Source organism: Lissotriton vulgaris, chromosome 12 (assembly GCF_964263255.1).
Source record: "Lissotriton vulgaris chromosome 12, aLisVul1.2, whole genome shotgun sequence".
NCBI classification, from domain to species: domain Eukaryota; kingdom Metazoa; phylum Chordata; class Amphibia; order Caudata; family Salamandridae; genus Lissotriton; species Lissotriton vulgaris.
Window position 1 is genome coordinate 99,142,022 of NC_141700.1, and position 14,248 is coordinate 99,156,269.

General features: G+C 47.2%; 1 protein-coding gene across 2 annotated transcripts in view; it reads right to left on the reverse strand.

Annotated features, from left to right (window-relative positions):
* The window catches only part of PBXIP1 (PBX homeobox interacting protein 1), a 120,767-nt gene that overhangs the window by 45,227 nt on the left and 61,292 nt on the right, over window positions 1-14,248 (reverse strand). For both annotated transcript variants that reach the window (XM_086947359.1, XM_086947358.1), the window contains exons 4-5: window positions 5,767-5,858; window positions 3,454-3,619 (exon numbers count right to left, since the gene is read on the reverse strand). In XM_086947359.1, coding sequence (XP_086803485.1) covers window positions 3,454-3,619; window positions 5,767-5,858 — 258 coding nt within the window. The remainder of the gene's footprint in view (window positions 1-3,453; window positions 3,620-5,766; window positions 5,859-14,248) is intronic.

The window sequence follows — 14,248 nt, forward strand, 5'->3', positions numbered from 1 at the left end:
AAAATGACATGGTAGATGTACGATCATTTTTTTTTTAAAAGAGTAAAAAGTTATGCATTTCGCAAGGAATGCTTATCACTGGGACATAGCCTGATGGCCGAACAATCAAAGTGGCCCTGAGGGAAACATAAGTGGCTTTTCATACCGCAAAACCTAAATCTAGTCAGTAAGATCCGGTCTCAAGTATCTAAATACGGCTGCGGACATAACGTATGCTTAACTCTGCCTATGGACTTCGGAATGCACACCGGTGTTATTTTATATTGTAAAATCTTAAATAAAGTTTATAAAAAAATAAAAATACTACCCATAGTGGGTCATATCATAGAATGTGCCACATAAATTGATTTAATTAATTCAGAAAACTTTCTCTTTTATGCCTAAATCCCTGGGATTTAAAAAGATCGAAGACTTACCTACCCCGGGGCAGACCTATTTAATTTTGGTGAGCCATGGAATACGAAGGACCAGGTCGCCAACGAGAGAGTGGTCAATAACCTTCCTGTTGAATGTAGCGGCGGATTAAACCAGATCGATCGAGCACCATAACAACACAGGGGCCATATTAATATCCTCAACAAAAGCGGGTCCCATCTCCTCATGAATAGCATAAGCCGGAGAGCTGACGGCGAGGCCTAAAATTTGCCTGCAAACTCTATTTCCCACAGCCTGTGGAGCCCTCACTTTCTTATAACCCCAGCCTCCTGACCCACAAGTTAGTACTGGTAAGCACTTTTTCTTCTATACTTCTAGGAGCGGTGTGATAGGTCTCCTTCCAATACGAACCCAACAGCATTAGAACATTTTTGTATTCTGTTGGATGAACACGGCACTCATGAGCCGTGAAAGTCGAAAGTTGCTCCCAAATAAGGGCACTCACAGGTTCTTGAAACTGCTTTGCCTTGGATGGCCAGGCAACAGGACTTAGGGTTTCTCGGGCCGCAGGCCAGGACAAAAGTTTTAGTAAGATTGATTTCTAGATTTAGCTGGCCCATGAAATCAACAAAGGTGTCCAGCAAAAGTTTAAGCCCATTCAAGGTTCTTGCTAACAGCACAGCATCACCCACATATAATGTTACAGGCACTGCCTTGTTCGTAAATTAGGGATATCCCGCCTTTCTTAATCAAAACTGCTTCTAGTCCGTTGATATACAATAGAAATAGCACAAGGGCAAGGAGGGCCGGACTGCGAACGCAAACCAGCCCGGGCAATTAAGTCAGACTGGGTGGGGGTGGGGGTGCCTGGTGGGAAAGAGTGCTGCTGCTTTTGTTACAGGGGGCCGATATTTCAGCACTGCTGCTAAAATGGCCCCCACTGGTCCAAAACCGGCTCCGACCCTTCCGGCCCGCCGGGAAAACGCCCAGTGCCCACTACGGCCAGTCCGGCCCTGAGGGCAAGCAAGCAAACCTGCCGAACCCCCGGTACTATCAAAAGACTCTTTACATTCACCACTAGCCCCGTATATAACTGAGGCTAAGAGGTCACAATGCAATAAAAATACCATTCTCAACCCCCAAAGATTCTAAAATTCCCCACAGCTTTGATCGAACACTGTCATAAGCACTGGAAAGATCCATGAAGGCCAGGCAGATGGAACTGCGTTTGGCGATAATACACTTGCCAATCAGCAGGTGTAAATGAAGACACTGTTCCATCGTACCTAAGCCAGCCCTGAAAAAATACTGCACCTTTGAAATGACATGGTTGTTATTTACCCATGGTGTTAGCCTATCAAGAACCAATGTGGCCAAAAGTTTCACAGCAGAGTCTAAGAGGGTAATTGGGCGGTAACAACTGGATCTCGCAGAGTGCCAAGAAAGATAGAAACCAGACGTATAAGCAATGTTTATATAATTAGTAAATAACAGTGCCCTCAAATCAAGGTTAGCTTTGTAAAGATCCATGGTGCTTTGTTACTGGGGCTATTATTAACAGCCTCTGTAAACTCATCCACAGAAAAAAAAAACATAATCAATGGGGAATGGTCATTATTCTCAGTCAAGCAAGTTGACGGGTTATAAATCTTGCAAAAACGCTCCCCCCATTGATTTGGACCTATGTTAGCACACACATTTGTTACGGCTAGTAGACACTTTACGACATGCCAACACAGACCGGTATTTCTAAGTTTACAAGATAAAAACAGATGTTCTAGATGTCAAGCATCACATCCAATTTTCTATTTCTTAGAACCTATTTGTACTTCTCTCCTACATCATGCAATTAGCGCCCTATCTTTCGGGCTCATACGTAGGGCTTAACGGAGGCATTGATTTGCTTGCCTGCAAGTGCTATCAATCCAGGATGGCTGATTATCACCCCTGGGCCTTTGGGGCTTCAAAAGCGCATCCCTGATTATAAGACCCAATTGGACATAGGCCTCTGCGCCATTGGAGGACCCCTGCTTAACTACTTCGACGCTACTGACAGAACCGTTCCGTCACGCCCCTCGGGTGGGCTGTGCTGGTGATGGAACGGTTCCGTCACGGCCCGGCCGCCACGCCGGCGCGGCGCTGATTTCGCGCCTGCGCTGCAGGTTTCATTAAGCGGGCGGGGCCGTGATGGAACCGTTCCGTCACAAGCACAGCTCACCCGCGAGCCGTGACGGAATGGTTCTTTCACCAGCTCAGGTGAGCCGCGCGCCCGCCCGCGACCGTTAGCGCTGAGGCGGAATAGCCGCCGCAGCGAAGGAGTTAAGACTAAGACAGCAGTATATCAAAGCCAGATGGTTAGAGACGAGTTTACGTAATAAGTCAGCCATATTTGGCATACGCTAAGCCATCTCCCATTGTGCCTGGTAGAGATATTCCCGACTCCCAACCCTAGTTTCTTTTTTGTTTCGACAGGCCTCCGTAAGGTGATGGACAGGGGATTATGATCATTAAAGATGCAGGACTGAATAAGCATGTCGATGATCGGTCCAATAAATGCCTTCTAACAAAGATATAGTTGATAATCGTGGCACAACATCACGTCCCCCGTGTAGGTTGCAACTGTAGGGCAGGACGTAGCGACCATCTCTATGGCGTTGCAGAGATCATATTCGACCAAATGCGAGTGGAGCACAAGGCCCCTGCAACCATATCTTGTACCGTGCCATCCATAGGGCCCAACTGGCCGCAGCGGGCATCAGACTTTTCCCGGGGAGGCTGGAAGGGTGCGGACCGGTTTTGCAGCAGTGTGGGCCGTTTTGTTGTCACTGGAGGTCGGTTTTGCAGCAGTGTTGCAACATCGGCCCCCAGTAACAAAAGCAGCAGTGCTTCACACTTGCACCTCCCCAAACCTTCCAGGCTGGTCCTTCAAAATTGCCAGGGCTGCTTTGGGTTCCCAGTCTGGCCCTGGCTATCCATACATCCAACCTCAAACATATAAGCACATAACAGTAGCAATTGCAGCAAAAAGGGATGCAGAGTGCAGGGGAAGTGATTGGGGAGATCTAGGGTGATGCTCACCTGCCTTCCGGGCGAGAGAGGGAGCCTTGATGTCCGGTTCTCTGGAGCCAAGACACTCCTCTGGGGGCATTTCCAGGAGCGCGCTCGTCTGCATGGGGCCTGCGGCCACCTCATCTTCTGGGGACTTGTGAGAGGGAAGTCCAGGGGCTTCTGGCTCCTTGGCATCCTTAGAATGAGACAAAGAGAGAGTGAGTGAGCAAGAGAGAGAGAGAGAGGGAGCAAGAAAGAGAGAGAGAGAGAGAGGGAGAGAATACATATAACTATTCAAGACATGGTAGTCCCAGAAAGGCGAAAAGAAACCAGTGGCTCCCACATTCAGGGAGAAAACATTTTGGAGGTCAGCGTCAATTGGTTATCTTTTTCACAAGCAAACCCCTGCATTTGGAAGTTTGCCTCTGAAAAAGAAACGGAAATGAAGATCCTGCTGATAATAAACTAAGCTGCAGGCTGGAAATTAGCAGCAACAAAAATTGCTTCTACTATATCAGCGCAGGGGCGTAGCTTCTATTGGTGCAGCAGATGCAGTGGCACCGGGGTCCACAGGCCTGCTGAACCCCCTGAACCCTGATTATTGCTATATTTCACAATTTCAACTGCAGCCGGGGGGGGGGTTGAGGGGGGGGGTGGGGTCATGTCCTTTCTCGCACTTGGGCCTGGGACACAGATTCAGTGATGCCACAGAGGTCACCGCCAGCAAGGTATGGATCTTTAAATAAGCCAAGGCTTCAGATGACCCTGGCGGACATCCCATGGTGACATTAAAACAAGGTGGCACACCTAATGTAAAGTGTTGGAAAAAGGCTCTGCGTTTGTGAAATGTTTTACGTAGAAAACAAGGAGAAACAAAATACATTTCCTTGGGGGCTCCAAGAGGTAAGAACAGCAATTGATCAGGTACAAAGGTTGAGATCAGATATTGTGGAGATGCTTTGCAGAGTAGGGACAAGTGATATCCATAGATATAGAGAAAGCCGACAACAGTCATTACTCGTAACCGATGCTTTACACTATTTATCGATATCCCTTTGATCATTACCATTGTATTTATGTTCTATTTCCTATAGATTCCCTAACAGGGATTGGACTGTTGCAGCTCAGACACAATTTATAAAATCTTAAATGGTGGCTAAGTCAGACTCATAGAAGATCTCATCGGTTAGGTGAAATTTTGATAGAAAACGGAAACAGTGAAAATCCTGGTGAAACATGAAGAGATAAGCGTACAGCAGGCTTTTGATATGTATTGAAAATGCTGATGCATTAGGAATTCAGGATATTAGCAAGGTTTAAATGTAAAGTCAAGGGCCATTTTTTAGGACAAGTTAATTACGGGTCATTTAATGCAAGGATGCAAGACTGAGATTCTGACCAAAGTTGATCGGCCAAGGTTTTATATCAATTATACGTGTGACATCTTAAGTAAATAACGAATTTCGTGCTATACGAAATGTGCATAAAACGAAATTTCAAGTATTGAGGGAGATTCATTTCAGCAGAACAATTCTCTCAAGATCACATCCCCCAAGCGACATCATTTCCCCGGCTCAGTCTCCTGCTGCTGTCTCGCATGAATATTCTGAGGTTTGTCCCTGCGTGATATTTCCAATGCAAGATAATTAATTAATGTAATTTGGTGTCATTTTGAAGAAATGTACATGTATTTCATGACATTCATTTATGTAAATTATTATGATTACCCTGTTGAGTGCTCGAGCGTTGGCACATTTTAAAGCTAATTTTGAATTTAAACACTATTTATAGGTTTTCCATTTAGATTCAAGTAAGATAAAGGAATCTTCTATGATTGGCTGCAAATCTGCCATGGCTCCAGCCCCCCACGACCAATGTTTGACATCCATGTCTTAATTTCTGTGCCAGATGGCTTCATTGTTGGGAAACATGAATTGCTGGTATAGCCAAGAGACGTTCTTTATTAATAGAGTATCAGATGACCTAAAATCAGTGGAATGAAATGGATCCAGCGAAATCGCCATTTGTCACTTTTTGGCTGTGTCTGCGAGGCACATGCAGCACACAACAAGCACATTAGGTTACGACAACTCTTCTAATCTAAACACCATCTACAATTAAAATTCTGATTTCAGCATTTTGTTTGTCCAAGTTCCTGATTTTTATCCCAATGCTCCATATTGTTGGTTATTTCAGTTTCCCAAATTCTGATTCTGACGCCATTTTGACCAGTGGCTTCCATTGGTATTCTGGATCACTAGTAAAATGGGTGGGGTTGTTTCAAAGTCCTCGTTCACTGTTTTAGGGGCATCAAGCACCTTAGTTCTCAGGAGCAGAACCCACCTGGAATCCCAGGGTGCTGGAGGGGACACTGCTCTCGGAATCTTCCGCCGCTCCACGAGACTGCGCCGGGTCATGAGTGCGCACTGGCTCCGCTGGGAAAGGAAAAAGCAATTCATGGTAAAGAAAAGAAGCGGTAGAGTAAGGCTGTTCGGTGAGAAAAGCAGGGCGACAGAGTGAGAGCGAGCATGAGACACAAAGAGAAAGAAGAAAACTTAATAACAAAGATATGGAAAGAAGACAAACAGTTAGAGGGCAGAAAGAGAGTAAGAAGATGTCTTTTGCAAAATAAAAGCTGTATCCCATTGTGAAAAAAATGAATGGAACAAATATATGGTGCATTCCAACACACCTAAGCATTTAAATCCTGATTGGCTACCCAGCTCCTGATTGCATTAATTAAAATAAATTGATATAATCGGATAGCATGCATATCTTACAACAATGTGAGAAGTATTTGCGAATACCGACTAAACCTCAGTGAAGGAGGAAGGATTTCATGGATCCAAAGCTTCTGTTGGGAATGGCCGGAGGGTTTAGCAATCCGGCGCTAGGAGGTCAGCCACATTGCTCTATATAACCAAAGATCTTAAGCTGGAAGTGATGTGGAATTGACTATATAACCCAGCTACTCTTACCCAGATTCTATTGGATATTTGTACATCTAATTGTAAACTCGCTATTAGCATTCTTGATGTTGTGATCTGGTGAGCTGACATAAAAAACATTGCGTTGATTTCCAGGATTCCGGACGCCAACATCCGACTAGTAGATCTGGATGTGAAGATGGTGCTATTATAACAAGAATTAGCAAAGCATTGACAGGGGATGCTGTGGAAACATGGTTTAAAGCAAATAAAAACAAAGTGCTATAACGTGGCAAGAGCTGTTTACTTTAAGCATGTTGCACAGCAGCCCACACTGATGTGCATCATCTCTAAAAATATTAACAAGGCCAAATTGCTCTGCAAGAGGGACACAGACTGAAGACGTGCACTCTTCAAGAGTGCATATCTAAAAGTTTTTTTAGAAGTACCTCAGCAAGCATGTGGCCAATGGAAGGACACTGTAGTTGGTTCATGCTCCACTGCAGGGACAGAACTTCGAAGCCTAGGAGGAAGCAGGGAGTTGCTGACCAATAAGAAGCATGGTAATGGGAGTGAGGTGCAAGCCAACCAATGGTAAGTAACGGGCAAGCTCTAAGCCCCCCTTTAAGCTTTTAGCCTACAAGAGGTTTCCCCGGCAGACAGCGCAAGTGCAGTGTGGACGTGAAACCTAAATATGACCTGGACTTTCCTGGCATTCTGTGAAACCAACCCTGTGAGAGCAAAACTCTCTTATGTGGGTTTAAAGCTCCAGAAATCAAGGTAATCAAGAGGAACTCAGTAGGGAATTGTCCGTTTTTGGAGTAGGAAGGGTAGTATTCATGGTAATGTGGTGATGAGCAAGAAACGCTTTTATTTGAAAAGGTCGTTTTCAGTTTTTCTTGAATGCAACCATATTTAGATGGGAGCCTAAATTTTGGTACAGTGCATTCCAGAGCTAAAAAACTGCAGCCAGAAACTACACTACCCAAGATTCCAAGGACCAGACTGAGGCAATATCCAATCAGATTCAGAACAGTAGGATAGCTGTGTCTCTAGAGTGGGAATTAAGTGATTTGTTTCTGGCTTGTTTAGCCTCCTGAATCCTGCAGGAGCCAGAATTCCTACTCAGTGCAGGTGTGTCTTTGCCTTTCATACTGATGGCAATTGAAGACCAGCCCTGAAGGGTTGTGCAGGAGTTTGATGGGTCACTTTTCTATCTTACCTCGAGAAACTACTTTCAAGAACTAGCCAGTACATTTGCAGAGACTGCCCGCACGCCCACTTTCTTCCCAGATCCACACTGGGAATATATGTGTGTATTTTATGTGTAATGGCAATCTGCTTTGTGCAATCCTTCATTTTACGGTATTAGTGACCGTGCTGAATACTAATTCCCAGTGTAGGGGAGGATTTAGCAAAGAAACAATTGATAACCGCCGGTTCCTCCTTTTTGGCCGTGTACGAATCCAGGCTCTGAAGGTTACACTTCCCGTCTCATGCTTTGGGGACTCTTAAGCTTCTGGATAGGTTCTTGTTTTGGAGGCTGCATATATTTATTACCACTTTCCACTTTTATATCCTGTAAAAATCACAACATGGTATTGCATGGTTCTTCTCTGGTAACCAAACCAGAATTTATTGTCACTGCAACTGACCTGCCCAGTCTTAGTTTCCAGGCCAGTGACATTCTACCAAAAATATCCCCCAACCACACTCAGTTATTCATAGTTATCAACTGTACCTGTGGGACACGCTAAAGGTGTGTGCCGCGAGTGAGTAACTTATGGAAGAGTTGGGAAAATGTACATAATTATAAGGGTCGCCCTCTCGGTATTCTGCCGGGACCCCAGTGCATACTATGCTTTGAATTGTAAATTAACAGAATCCTCTATGGTAAAAAAGCAAACAATGTAATGTACTTTTGGGCTTGGAGTGGACTCTTGCATTTGGTATCCTACTAAACTTAAAGTACATTCCGGGGAGATTTGTAAACGCTGGACTGATCCATTTCCACCATGCGCTACGGACCGGCTCACAGCTGTAAATCAGATTTGCCATCTGGATATAGAGGGTAAGCCTGGGGGAGTGAACACCGTATGGGCTGATTTCACTAGGTGGTGTGGAATCTTGGGTGTAGAATTGATTGAACGAGAGGTCCTATGATTACACCAGGGTGCAGCTCTGGGTGACGGGCCTGTAGGCTTTGTTGGTGAGGTTGGTCCTAATGCGAATGCAACCAACCGTGAGTCGGACAGCAACTGCAACAAGCATTGGAAATGCAATAGGTCTCGGATTTATTTGAGTTAGACCTAATGGCATTGTAAATGGCAATGTCTTTTAGCCATGTGTTATGGAGTGTATGCATGTGGTGTGTAATGGAATTATGTGGTATGGATTGGAATTGTTCACCCTGCACACTCACTACTCTGCACTCACTGCTCTGCACTCACTGCTCTGCACTCACTGCTCTGCACTCACTACTCACTACTCTGCACTCACTACTGTGCACTCACTACTGTGCACTCACTACTCACTACTCTGCACTCACTACTCACTACTCTGCACTCACTACTCACTACTCTGCACTCACTACTCACTACTCTGCACTCAATACTCACTACTCTGCACTCAATACTCACTACTGTGCACTCACTACTGTGCACTCACTACTGTGCACTCACTACTCACTACTGTGCACTCACTACTCACTACTGTGCACTCACTACTCACTACTGTGCACTCACTACTGTGTACTCACTCACTACTGTGCACTCACTCACTACTGTGCACTCACTCACTACTGTGCACTCACTACTGTGCACTCACTCACTACTGTGCACTCACTCACTACTGTGCACTCACTCACTACTGTGCACTCACTCACTACTGTGCACTCACTCACTACTGTGCACTCACTACTGTGCACTCACTACTGTGCACTCAGTACTCACTACTCTGCACTCACTACTCACTACTCTGCACTCACTACTCTGCACTCACTACTCTGCACTCACTATTCACTACTCTGCACTCACTACTCACTACTCTGCACTCACTACTCACTACTCTGCACTCACTACTCTGTACTCACTACTCTGCACTCACTACTCAGCACTCACTACTCTGCACTCACTACTCACTACTCTGCACTCACTACTCTGGACTCACTACTCACTACTCTGCACTCACTACTCTGCACTCACTACTCACTAGTCTGCACTCACTACTCACTACTGTGCACTCACTACTCTGCACTCACTACTCAGCACTCACTACTCACTACTCTGCACTCACTACTCTGCACTCACTACTCTGGACTCACTACTCACTACTCTGCACTCACTACTCACTACTCTGTACTCACTACTCTGCACTCACTACTCACTACTCTGCACTCACTACTCTGCACTCACTACTCACCACTCACTACTCTGCACTCACTACTCTGCACTCACTACTCTGCACTCACTACTCTGCACTCACTACTCACCACTCACTACTCACCACTCAATACTCTGCACTCACTACTCTGCGCTCACTACTCTGCACTCACTACTCTGCGCTCACTACTCTGCACTCACTACTCTGCACTCACTACTCTGCACTCACTACTCACTACTCTGCACTCACTACTCTGCACTCACCACTCACTACTCTGCACTCACTACTCTGCACTCACTACTCTGCACTCACTACTCTGCACTCACTACTCACTACTCTGCACTCACTACTCTGCACTCACCACTCACTACTCTGCCCTCACTACTCTGCACTCACTACTCTGCACTCACCACCCTCTACTCACTACTCTGCACTCACCACTCACTACTCTGCCCTCACTACTCTGCCCTCACTACTCTGCACTCACTACTCTGCACTCACTACTCTGCACTCACTACTCTGCACTCACTACTCACTACTCTGCACTCACTACTGTGCACTCACTACTCACTACTCTACACTCACTACTCACTACTCTGCACTCACTACTCTGCACTCACTACTCACTACTCTGCACTCACTACTCTGCACTCACTACTCTGCACTCACTACTCTGCACTCACTACTCACTACTCTGCACTCACTACTCACTACTGTGCACTCACTACTCACTACTCTGCACTCACTACTCTGCACTCACTACTCACTACTCTGCACTCACTACTGTGCACTTACTACTCACTACTCTGCACTCACTACTCACTACTCTGCACTCACTACTCACTACTCTGCACTCACTACTCTGCACTCACTACTCTGCACTCACTACTCTGCACTCACTACTCTGCCCTCACTACTCTGCACTCACTACTCTGCACTCAATACTCTGCACTCACTACTCACTACTCTGCACTCACTACTCTGCCCTCACTACTCTGCACTCACTACTCTGCACTCACTACTCTGCACTCACCACTCACTACTCACTACTCTGCACTCACTACTCTGCACTCACTACTCACTACTCTGCACTCACTACTCTGCACTCACTACTCTGCACTCACTACTCTGCACTCACTACTCACTACTGTGCACTCACTACTCACTACTCTGCACTCACTACTGTGCACTCACTACTCACTACTCTGCACTCACTACTGTGCACTCACTACTCTGCACTCACTACTCACTACTCTGCACTCACTACTCTGCACTCACTACTCACTACTCTGCACTCACTACTCTGCACTCACTACTCTGCACTCACTACTCTGCACTCACTACTCACTACTGTGCACTCACTACTCACTACTCTGCACTCACTACTCTGCACTCACTACTCACTACTCTGCACTCACTACTGTGCACTCACTACTCACTACTCTGCACTCACTACTCACTACTCTGCACTCACTACTCTGCACTCACTACTCACTACTCTGCACTCACTACTCTGCACTCACTACTCTGCACTTACTACTCACTACTGTGCACTCACTACTCACTACTCTGCACTCACTACTCTGCACTCACTACTCACTACTCTGCACTCACTACTGTGCACTCATGACTCACTACTCTGCACTCACTACTCTGCACTCACTACTGTGCACTCACTACTCACTACTCTGCACTCACTACTCTGCACTCACTACTCTGCACTCACTACTCACTACTCTGCACTCACTACTCACTACTCTGCACTCACTACTGTGCACTCACTACTCACTACTGTGCACTCACTACTCACTACTCTGCACTCACTACTCACTACTCTGCACTCACTACTCTGCACTCACTACTCTGCACTCACTACTCACTACTCTGCACTCACTACTCACTACTCTGCACTCACTACTCTGCACTCTGGAAACTCACTACTCACTACTCAGCACTCTGCACTCAGCTGGTGGTGTCTGTGTGTGCATGGCAGTGGTGGTGTGCGTGTTTGCATGGCAGTGGTGGGGATGCAAGACATTTTACTGTCTTCCATGTAAAAGGAAGTGCGACCGCGTGCACGCTGGGTCAAACGGATGAAAATACAGAAAAGTACGACCAATTTTTCTAATGTAATTATCAGACTATGCAAGCCATAGTATATGGAAAATACATTGAATGTGAAGGTTTTTGTCTACATCTTCTTAAGTGGTTATGGTTCATCTGCACTAAGTGGGTTAGCATCCTACAACAAGTCGAAAATGTATAAACATATACACTATGGGGCTTTTTACAAGCCCCTTGCGCCACCGTTGAGTCACTTTTTCCCGCAATTAAAAGTGGCGCACCGGCAGAGCAAGGGGCTTGTAAATAAGCCCCTATGTACTTCTGGGTAAAGCAAGGGGACGAGGGTGCGCAAAGTAAAATATTTGATAAGTTACAGCTCAGGCTTTTACATAAATGGGCAAGTTTGCCCAGAGGGCACACGTTCCAAGCCTTAAACCCCGCACGGCACCTCCGGGAAAGGGACGTTTATAGTTCCTGTGTGTAGGAAGGTGGCTACCTGACTATGGTTACCCCAGATTTTTTGCCCTGTGTTTAGCTGGTTTTCGACTTAGTTGGCCTGGTTCCCTGCTAATCAGGGCCCCAGGCTATCTGCTCTCTCTGTAAAATGGATTCCATGTACCCTAGGTGCATAACTAGATTGGCTTGGGTCACCTTATCAGCCCCTGTACAGTGCACTATAGGTGCCCAGGGCATAGGTGCATCCAAGGCCTACCAGGGGCTGCAGCATATCTTTTGCCACCCCTGGCTGGCTATCTAAATTGACACAACTGGCTGATCACTCAGCTGGGGCAAGTGGGTGTAACCACCCCTTGCTTAGATATAGTATACCTATATCTAAACCTATATCTGGACACATATATAACCTGTGAGCCACTCCTATGGAAGGCCTCATCAATCCTGGAGGCAGAGTGCGTGGTTTTATGTGAGATGGAGCTCTGGCATGAGCTGAGCCTGTCTGCAGCTGTCGGGAACAACTCCCTAAGCTGATCCGGGATAATGCCATACCATATACTCTTAAGCGCCTTATAATCCTCGCGGTTATATAGCAACTTTGGTTTGGCTTTATCAAAACATGTCGTGTAAGGTGTCATACGAATTGGAATACTACCCCCTCGCCAGTTCTGGCGACGGGGGTAGCATTCCACCCTTCTAGAGGGAGAAGACATGTTACTTTACTGAAACGCGGTTGATTTAAAATGAGCCTCAGATCCACAAAATGGATGCCCCTGCCACAGACACGGGTCTGGCCTCCTGCTGCTGACCGAAACCCGGCAGAGGAGGCCTGGACAAAGAGTTTCCTGTCACAGGGCGGTGTCAAACCACCCCAGACAGGAGATAGTGGATTGGAGTAGGGAGGTTTCAAAGAAACCAGACACTGCCTGGGGAGCACAAGGCTGCCCCTTGCAGGATCCGGCCAAACCGGTTCTGGGGCCTCCCAGCCCCTGTCCCAGCGCGGCCAGGATCACAGGAGAGGGGTGTAACCACCCCCTTCCTGGGTCCCACCCATAGGAGGGGACCTAGCAGGATGTCCAACCCCCTAGATTCGAATAAGAGGGGGAGCAGTCCCAACGGACTTCAGATCATCCTGAAGAAACATAAGAAACGAAATCTGGACCCTTCGACTTTCTACACGACGTGAGAAGACTGAAGAATCTCCCTTGTGGTCAAGGAGTGACCACCCTGTGCAAACAGGCACCATCCAGCCCTCGACCCTTGCTTTGTTGCAGTTCCCGCCGGAACTCGAGCGACAGAGATCGACGAGATCAAGCTTGCCTGCCTTCTACCTGCCCGATCCACAGTCCCTGCAGAGCTGAGACCCGTGGAGGCGACCGGAAGCGTGGGGCACGCCATCTTGAAAAGGCCACGAGACGCTGACCGTGCAGCCCACGAGTGACCCTCGAAGCTGTACACCGGGGTTTGAGAAGCCCCAGCCCCGAGCTCCACTTGCACCAAAGCTCACCCCTCCACACTCGACGAGTGCTGCGTGGGGCCCTTCTGCCTGTGTGTGCTCGACGCGTTGGCCCGGTCACTTGCCAGCTGGCTTGTGGCCCCTGTGCCGGCGAAACTTGAAATCCGACTTGCTTTTCTGGTTGCTCCAGATCTGCACCAGCTCCTGTGAAAAGGAGCACCCACTCTGACCCTCCTGGTTCGAGTGATAAGCAATCTCCCGGTTCTGCGTGGATTGCTTTTGCCAAGTGCTGTTTGCTGCAATCTTGAAGCCGACGGTGCTGACGGCGAGAGCCTACGTGGGACAGATCGTGACCTGCTCCTGGACGTCGCAGATGCCCCAGAGCCCACGTGACAGCGGAGAGAAGCCTATCGACAACCGCCTGGTTGCGCCCGACATTGCCTGGTTCCGTCCTGGTTCCACCCTGGTCACTGCTGAGTGACCCAGACTCTGTCCCCTCTGCTTTCAGGTACTTTTCTACTTCGATCCACCCTTGGATCGCACC